Source organism: Odontesthes bonariensis, chromosome 16 (genome assembly GCF_027942865.1).
Source record: "Odontesthes bonariensis isolate fOdoBon6 chromosome 16, fOdoBon6.hap1, whole genome shotgun sequence".
NCBI classification, from domain to species: Eukaryota; Metazoa; Chordata; class Actinopteri; order Atheriniformes; family Atherinopsidae; genus Odontesthes; species Odontesthes bonariensis.
The window spans coordinates 23,062,129-23,072,053 of NC_134521.1; the positions used below are offsets into that span (position 1 = coordinate 23,062,129).

The following is a 9,925-nucleotide window of genomic DNA, read 5'->3' on the forward strand; positions in this document are numbered from 1 at the left end:
GATCTTTAGTTCCCTTCAACGATTCCATATGGAACTTAAGAGTGGACTCACCTCTTGGCCACTTTTGTTTGATTATTCATTTATTTATTTGACTGTTCTCTTGTTGGAACTTTGACAAGGATCACTGGCTGTAAACAATCAAACAAAGAAAAACAACTAACAAGAAAAATGCATTACATCACTCCAAGGGTTCTTGGAAATTTAATCTCATCCAACAACACACTAGATTATCAAAAATGCATAAGTTTTCATGCGTTTGTCTGAGAGAAGTGAAGGCATCCTTCACAAAGAAGACTACATCAACAAAAAAGAAAAGAAAAAAGTTACTGTGTTGGGAGACAGTGATCTGAAACATACTTAAAAAACTGTCGAGACTTGTTCAAGGAAAAACATTACCAACACTCTGAATAGACTTGAATCTCATCTCGTGCAGACTATGTCAAGGGAATTTGTGAAGACTAGATTGATGGCATGGAAGCCTGAAATACTCAAAGAGGTGAAAAATTGTTGTAGAAGAGGAGTGTCCCAGCCACAAGAAACCTACTGATCAAATAAAGTATTCTTGATAAATACAAATTTGAAGTTGTAATGAAAAATGTTGTTATCAACTTGACGTGTAAGAAATATGTTGAATAAGACTCGTCGACTAATTCAGTTATCCTGTCGGAAAGATGATTGTGAAACATAAACAGGAAGCGGCTGGGCAGAGTTTTGGGGAGTTGTTGGACAGCCATTGCAGTGTCGTGGCTCAGTAACAAAACACGAAAGAGGTGAGGAAGACCTGGCATCTCACAGGCTCTCTTTTCTAATCGAGAGACTAATTTACATGACTTTTAGAGCAAACACAATCGGTAAACCAGTCTACACCTAAATAACGGGTAAGTTTTTTGATACACTTTCTAAGTAATCATCCAAAAAGGGAGTATTACGTGAGCGTTCGGCTTCTCAGCTAGCAAGTTACCCCGGCTGCTAACGATGCTACATTAGCACTGCTAACTCTAAGTTGGCTAACTCTTATTTTCAGCTTGCCTCGTGCTGGATGTAAACCTCACTTTACCAACTGTTTTGTGTACTTTAGTAGCGGTGTTAATTATAGGATGAAAAAAAAACCTCACATCGGCACACATATTGGTGTCTAGTGCAGCGGCAAACTATTTGTCCAGCTAACTACTGATTAGCTCCCGCAGCTAGTAACCCTTGATGCAACGTCGCCTACAGAATATGACACGTAGCTAGTGGCTTCCTGCTAGCCGTTCCGTTAGCCGGTGTAAGTCTGAAACCTGTCACTCGTTAGTTTCTGTAAATGTGCTCTAAGATTTTTAATAATCTAAGTTGTATTGCTGTTGCGTATCTGTTCTTTTTTTTTTTAATTCCTCATTTTTTAACCACGTCGAATGTTTGCAAAAAATACCGCCTCATCAAGTTTAAAGGTGGTCCCTATTTGCGATGGCTGGTAAGAATTATGTCCGCGAAATATCTGGTGACGTGAAGCACGGAGACTGTAACGTATGAGTTTATCAGCTGACAACTAAATAGCTGCTTTACCACACAATTTTCAATCTAACTGAATTGGAAGGCCAACAGATCACCGATATAAACATTTGTGAGTCTATATAAACACTATGTTCCACCTCGTTTGGAAGCAGCTGTCAGATTGTATGAATATGTAATATTTAAATCATTCCATTAGTTGAGCATCCCAAACATGTCACCTAAATTGGAATTACAGCGTCTCTCCTTAGTTTAAATCCCACTTGACGAGATTGTCTAACCTTGATTTGATATTACTCTGTTATTAGGGCTCTTTTTGAAAATATTGACCAAGAGAGAATCTAATGGAACTCAATCATCTATCTGACATGACCATTAACGTATAGTACAGGGTTGTTAACATCTTCCATAGATGGTGTTTTTATTGATTTATTTACTGGATGAGTTTGTTGGTTCAAGCCACATCCAATGTATTAACAGTATTATGAATGCACGTTTTCTTGATGGCATTTTTTTAATTGTCCAAATTCAAAACTGTCCAAAATTTTAGATTAAGTGGGAATTCACTGGAATCTTGTCTCTGAAGCACCAAGTTACCATTCATATTAAAGTTACATTTTTAATACATCAGGTTTGTAATTTTTATATTACTACTTACAATTCTTTCTGACCACAGCAGTAAGAGACAAGAACAATTGTTACTTGTACTAAAAAGTAGTTCAGAAGGTAGATACTGTTACTAATATAGGCAAATTGTTAGAATGTACTTCTGACCATATGCACCCGTATTCAGATTACAAAACCACAACTAACTTGTCTGATGAATTTATTTAATAACAGATGCCTCAGTGATGGGGATTTAAGCTCTAAGGGGCTCTTCTGGGGGAATTCCTGGTGTGCTTCTCAAACCATCTCACATTTGTTTCACATTTGCTGCTACATCACGCCACAAATGTGGCCACCTGCCTGTAACTCCAGCCCACTGTGTTGAGGCAGGGATTGGAACATGTGGGTCCAGAGAGTGACATCAGCTGATATGGGGTTTGACTGTATTTTTCTGTATTTGCCTGATCTTGACCTTTATCCGCCTTACACTTTAGCCTTGAGTTGTTTGCACGTTACGTAAGTGGGGCCAGAGGTCGACGCCAGCTTACCTTGTTCTGATGCTTCTGTGTATCATAAATGAAAGAGTAGGAGTAGTAAAGAAAGGTAATGGTAAGGAAAATTAGATGAAACCGAAAGCAAAATACATGTCTTTGTGGGGCAAAAGCTGCTGCTTGCTGTATAGAAAAGGGAGGCTTGTCTCCTCTCTTTTATTTAAAATACATCTGACCAGCTTATCTTGAAAGACTACGTCTGGGCTTCATTTCTGAGGGCCTTGCAAATGAAATGTAAAACACGCACATTGCCTGTCATGAACTGTCAGGTGTTCTATGATCAAGGTTCGGAGTCTCCTTTTGTGCTGTACGAAGACTCCTGCTACAACAAGCTAATCACTGGTTGTAGAAAGCCATTCATTGCTCTTATCGCCAGTTGCTGGTATCTCTCTGATACGTTTAGACAGACTCCACTGTCTTGGAGATGAATGGCATCACTTTTACGAGGTTGGTGAGGATTGGTTTCTATTTTTCTTTCTGTGTCTCTGCTGTTTAGTTTGTACCTGTAAGCTGTTAGCCTCTAATGAAACCAAAATATTAAACCATGTTTTAGTCCACTAATGAGGCACCCGTGGGGAGAAAAAAAATGAAGTCTGAATGTTTTACGGTGAATTGTTGTCACCATTAGAATTTTCCCTTGGTCCTCTTCTGTTGCATGTTGAGTCTGTTTGGTAAAAATGACTATCCAGGAGTGCCATGCAAGCATTTTAGGTGTTTAAGGAAAGCTATTTGAAGTTGATCCCGGAACTTTTCTTCTTTTTTTTTTTTTTTTTTTTTTTTTGGTTAAAGAATGTTTCCAGATCTTCGCAACAATAGTTTTCTGCTGACGCTTTCCTCTTTTTGTTCAGAAGAGGAACATCAGCTGCTGGTACTTGAAGCAGAATATAAAAGATAAAAATGTGAACCCTGATAACAGAGGTGCCATGGGGCCATGGTTTAATTTTCATAAAAAGCCCTTTAATTAAGATTCCTAGTGGATTTTGGGGATGCAATTTATGAATTGGCAGCCATTTTTCTCACAGGTTTGGGTAAAGCAACCACTGTGATGGGGTCTCTGGGCTCAGAGATTATTTTTCAATATCCTGAATTAATCACCTTAGAATAACAGTGACTGATTTGATGATGAAGTTTCAGGCTAACGTGTTGTGTTCTTCCTCCATCATTTACAACAGTGAAAAAAATGATTTTTTTTCAACTGATCTGACTGACTGAACTTTCACTTTATGCGACTGATGAGCTCTGCCTTCATCGGGGCCTCATAGAAGGAGTTCATAGACTCTCAGCAATGACTATGAACTCTGGTGTAAACACGAGGGGTGGACCCACAATGATACTCTGTCATTCACATTTACTTTAACTGAAAGCAAGGATGTTGCTTAAATCTGTTGTTTTTAAATGCTGCCATTTCAATGCTCAGAATAAACTAGCCCAACATTAAAGCTAAGGGAACCCTAAAAAAACTTTGAGCAACATGATCCAAAAAACTGTCAGTCAGCATAACATGGGAGTGCACCGTTCATTCTTTACGGGGACGTTGTGCTTCAAAACCTGGGATAAAGGGTCTGTGACTTGACCAAGAGCAGAGCACTCTAACTGAAAATATTTACAGCCTTGAAGCTTTTGGCCGGTGGGTACTCCTAGTTGTAAATTTGACCCTCCCACTCTCTGAGCAATATGCTGCGACCGTAACGGACATTAAAGTGCCACATTTAATCAGTGTTTTTTGGTTTTGTTTTGCTGCTGTTTTTCTTGTTAATTAAGCACTAATTCATCTGTGTGAATCGAGTAACCACCCATGAAGCCCAGTCACTGTATGTTGTTAATATATGATAAAATGAATGCAAAGATGCACAACAACAGACTGCTCACTTCGTATGATATTCAACTGCTTTATGAATTGTAGTTCTTTTGGTTTCACATTCCTTTCACATGCATATTTTCTTACTTCTGTTTTGTCCCATATTCTTGGTTTTTCAGGATTCAACAGCTCCGGATATGTCATTCCTATTTGATTGGATTTATAGCGGTTTCAATAGCGTACTACAGTTTTTAGGTGAGTACTGATGATTCAGCGCATTATCTTGTAACAACTATAAGAATAAGTGCGGGAGATTTGAAAACTGCTTATTTTGGAACGAATCAAAATGGCTGACTGATTTTTCTCACAGTGTTCATGTGTTAAGTGGACTATGACTTGTGCACAACACTAAGTTTTGTGCCTAGAAATCTTATCTATGGAAGAAGTTCCTCCCTTGTGGGGCCACACAAGCAGCCTGTTTTTGTCTAAAGTGGCTCAGCTAACAACATCTGCCTATTTTTATATGACGTGTAAACACTGAAGCTACACAAAGCTGATGTTTCTAAGAAACATGACATGTGTTTTCACCTGAGCTTGTTAAATTAGTCTGTAAAGGGTGTGTCTGTTTGAAAGCTGATAGTAAATTAAATGTGTGCCAGAAGCTCTGTTCCCCAGTGTGCACTGTTCTAGTTTCTGTCTTAAAGTTGTACGTAGCAGCCGTTCCTGTTCTCCCTGCTCGGCTGGTTGCGTGGCGCTCCTGTGAGTAATGATGACGTGCAGCAGAGCTGACTCAGTCAGAAATTTTACAAATCTACTTTGTATCATTGTGCTGACTCAGAATGGCAAACATAGAGTTCATCAGGAACGTTGAGCAAGGCGCGGCCATAGTTTGCACCTTTCATCCCATGTGTGGATATTCACTGCGTCTGTAATTTAAGCTCTTTTTTTCGCATGAGCTCCGCAAAGACATGAGACTCGGGTCATGATTCCACATCCTAATGAAGGAATAGGAAGTAATGTACAGGCAAGCAGAGACGGGTACAAAGCAGCAAACCTCATCTGTATGCGCACGCTCGCTGTGAATTCTCACACTGTTTGTTACTCTGGTTTGTTACCACAAATTTATTCATTCAGAAGTTACCCACATTTTGTGCAAGGCAACTGGCATTCTTTAGCATGTTTGTTCCAACTGATTCAGACATTCGTGTGATCTTTTATTTTTTTTTAACTGTGAGTTAGTTTTTGTTATGGAATAAAACAAATTTGGGTCAAAGGGGCTCCCTTGTTTTTTTGGGCTTTCAATTAATATTCACATTGCGACATAGATAATGAACAATGACACACTTTGAGCTTTGCAATTTGTGCACGTTCTTCTCATTCATATGATAATGTTTTAATCTTTATGAATTTAACTCTGTATTCCTGAGAATAAACAAGTCTGTGCTTCCCAGTTCTCGTCAATTTTATAGTTTAAAGATGTTTATTTGTATTCTCCCAAGTTGTTTGATGAAGACAAATATAATGGTGTGAAATGCTTCTGTTTTTGATTTCAGGACTGTACAAGAAATCCGGCAAGTTAGTATTTCTTGGCCTGGACAATGCTGGCAAAACAACGCTATTGCACATGCTCAAAGATGACAGATTGGGACAACATGTGCCAACCTTACACCCAAGTAAGTCTGCTGCTACTCTGTCACACATGCATGTCCACTCATGCTCACTCAGTTGTGTGTTCGAAGACTATGATTGCAATAAAATTCAGGCATATTATTGTTGGTATGAATTATAAGTGTGTAATATTTGATCACGCTTCCACTTGTGCTTAATGTGTGAATCCTCTCCTCCAGCCTCAGAAGAGCTGACAATTGCTGGCATGACTTTCACCACCTTTGACCTTGGAGGCCACACACAAGGTGTGTTCAAATGTTTTTTTGTGTTTCAAGTGATCTATGATTAAGATATCATTCGTTTGTGTAGCGCATAAGAAATTCTGTCCAACAATTAAACTTTGTTAACAAAACTCACTTTGTATTTATTTTGGTTCACCCAGCCCGCAGAGTGTGGAAAAACTACCTCCCTGCCATCAATGGCATCGTCTTCCTTGTGGATTGTGCAGACCACGCGAGACTGGGTGAATCAAAAGCGGAACTTGATGTAAGTAACTTCTACCTTCTTGTTCAAACTTGCACTGCTCAGCATTTTCTTGATCTGCACTGAGAAGAACCCAAAACTTTCAAAATCCTTGTTTTTTTTCCCCCCACATATTTTGAAACGGAGAAGTCTCCTTTTGGGCCAAATATTCAGTAATTGTGCAAAGAAAGATCCACTTTAAATAAGTTTTTGCTACATATTTTTTGGGGACAGTTTTTGAAATGTCTGTTGTTGTAAGAGGTAAATTACAGGTTTCCCAAAGTCATTCACAGGAGGAGCTAAATATTACTCAAACATCACATAGTCAAGAGTATGATTGTAGTATCAGAGCATGATAATTGTATCCACATAGTAACACTTCATCAACTTCCCCAGGCATTAATGACAGACGAGACCATTGGAAACGTGCCTATCCTAATCCTGGGCAACAAGATCGACAGACAAGAAGCCATTAGTGAGGAGAAGCTGAGGGAAATATTTGGATTGTATGGACAGACGACAGGCAAGGTGAGTACGCACAGCTCCGTCTCTGTTTTCTACCTTTGTTTTTCTTCTGGTATGTTGTTCTAATGGTTGGATGAGTAGATAAAACAAAAGAAGTAAAGCATTTCTGAACACCGAGCTGAAATTGGACCAGAGCAAAGACTTCATGAAGATTTAAGAGTCTTGCCTCATGCACAATGATGAAGAAAAGTTCAGTAACGTTACCAAACCTACTGCTATCCCTGCAGTTCTAGTGAACAGCTTTTTCTTTTTGGCCAAATTCTTTATGGGGGCGTTTTCGCCTCAATCTAAATGGGACAGTAGTAAAGGAAATGTAATACCACTCAATGAAGTTTAGGTTGAACTGGGATTGGAACCAGATGTTCTGCTGCTAAAGTTAATTAGTCCATGTGTCCTTCAACTGACCATCTATCATTTCTGTTTTATTCATTATGAAACTGGAAGACAAGTTGGCCACTTGAGTTTTGTTTTTCATTTTGCCTTTCACAGATCTTAGGTTTTTTTTTGTTTTGTTTTTTTAAGTTCTGTTTAGCGGATACATTTGTCTTATCCTTTGAAAAGACAATAATGTAACCTTACACACAGACACCTACACATATATATTTTGTCTGATTCGGTGTGACCTTTCTCCCGCTCTTCTCTCAGGGCAACATTCCCATGAAGGAGCTGAACACGAGACCACTGGAGGTGTTCATGTGCAGCGTGTTGAAGAGGCAAGGCTACGGCGAGGGCTTCCGCTGGCTCTCCCAGTACATCGACTAAAGGAGCCAAGACCCATAATGCACCGAAATCCCCACCATCATCATAAAGAAGGCGCTAAATCCAACCACTCAAAGCGCCCACCATTGCCACCAGTACCATCATAATCAGCCTCATGTTTGGTTAATCGAGTCTGCCTCCACCTTCAGAGAAACCAGTACAACTCAATCCCAATAGACTTTTATTGGTCGAACATTTGGTTCTGCACTTACAGAATTCATACCTGTGCGCACTCATAACCATAGTCATCTCTCTCATTTTTTAAGAGAGTAACATAGCATTAGCTCCACAGCAAAGGGTATTCACATTCAAACGGATTAATCTTTTCTATTTTGTGTCTGTCCCTCCTTCCCTCCATCTGTTGAGTGTGATGATAGATGCATATAACTGTAAATCTGTATATGATTCCATTGGTATATCAGCAATCCTTAAAGCCTCTTCCCCCTCTTCAACACATCTTGAGCAAATGAGAGTGAGCAACATAATTGTATACATTGCAGTACACTTTTTTAACAGGAAAGCAATTAATTCAACATTGTATTTAATCAGTGTTTTGGTTTGACCTGTTTTTTTTGTTTGTTTTTTTTTCCTTTTCTTTTCTTATTTTGTTTTTTTAAATATCGTTTCAGTAAATTATGGATGCGGCCACGTACACAGCCCTCAATGTAGACATGTGGCTGTTTCATCCATTTCTATGAATGGACCAGTGCATTTATCTTATTATATCATAAACTAGACCCAATTTTTCATGAAAGATAAAATACTTTTGCTCCAGACTTCTGTCTTTTAGGAAGAGTAGCTCTGAGTGGATCCGAATATTCAGTGGGCTCCCTTTTTAAACAGAAGCATGGGGTGGTAGTGTTACTAATGGTTTCTTTTTTCTTTTTTTTTCCTTAATAGGCTATAACTCTGGCAAGGTTTGATGACATCCTGTAGATAGCACAATGGTCAGTTGATGCAAAGACAAATATTTAAATTAAATAAAACTTTGCCGTTTAATAGCCTGATCATTACATGTCGTGAGAGATGATGGGAGGAATAAACAGACAGTTGTAACATCTAGTACTTGTCAATATGAAAAGTCCATACTGCAGGTGTGTTTTCAAGCTCAGATCTTTTCCCAGGGAGAATCTTGTGACCAATTGAAAACAAAGAACACAGTCCCACAGTGGGAACAGATATATAGGCCTAAGACAGCTCTAAGGGACCATATGTATGAAGTGTACATGAACATCGTACATGGATTTTGTATTTATAAGTGGTATCCGTTGATCTATGTGCATTACCAGAAACTATTATGCATGCCTTGATCTTTTGATTTCTTTTTGTTTTTTAATGACCATCACTCAATGGGAGGGAAGAAGATGCCAAAATGTACAATGAGAGATGATTGTCATGTCTTTTTAAAAGAAACAATGGAGTTGCGCATAATACACTTTTTCTGTCCCTGTCCCTCTGTGTCTCTTTCATTCTCTCATTACTAAGTGATGAGCTGTTCCAACATGGATGGGACTTGCTGTTGTTTGCATCATAAGAAAATGTAATAAATGTTTGCAATGAATAACGGGCTTTAACAATGATCCCCAGTGCAGACTGATTGTTTTATTCTTTTTTTTTCCTTCATCGCATTTTTTGAAAATAATTATGTCAGTGCTTGAAGCTGCTCATGGAATCTTTGTTGAGAAATATTGGAAAGCTCAACATTTTACTCTTAAACAGAAGCAGTTTGAGAAAGTAGGAGGTGCTATCGCTGAGATGGAGGCTGTTAATTGGACAAAGTAGCACATATCTAACTGTAAAGCGCACCGTGTCCTGAACGAAAATGCTAAAAAAGAAGGGACAGCTTGGGGATGATGTTACACACAGGCTGCCATGCTTTGCTTTGCTTTGCTTTGCTTTGCGTTTCCTCTCTAAAACCTTAAGCTCAGACAGACAAACGAGAAAAGTTAGGAGATGCTCTATTTGAAGTTAATACTGATAAGAGTTAAGCAGGAGATGATGTGGATGTAGAGAAAAAAAAAACTTTCACACAGATTCTGCTGTGTTGACTTGCACCTTAACTTAA

The 9,925-nt window shown here is 38.8% G+C and overlaps 1 protein-coding gene across 1 annotated transcript; it reads left to right on the forward strand.

Moving 5' to 3' along the window:
- Positions 1 to 704: 704 nt before the first annotated feature.
- On the forward strand, positions 705 to 9,440 carry sar1b (secretion associated, Ras related GTPase 1B). The gene is made up of 7 exons (XM_075486638.1): positions 705 to 878; positions 4,626 to 4,701; positions 6,000 to 6,119; positions 6,294 to 6,359; positions 6,497 to 6,600; positions 6,973 to 7,104; positions 7,747 to 9,440. The coding sequence occupies exons 2-7, from the start codon at positions 4,644 to 4,646 to the stop codon at positions 7,861 to 7,863; spliced, it is 597 nt and encodes a 198-aa protein (XP_075342753.1). The 5' UTR covers positions 705 to 878; positions 4,626 to 4,643; the 3' UTR covers positions 7,864 to 9,440.
- The last annotated feature ends 485 nt before the right edge of the window (positions 9,441 to 9,925 follow it).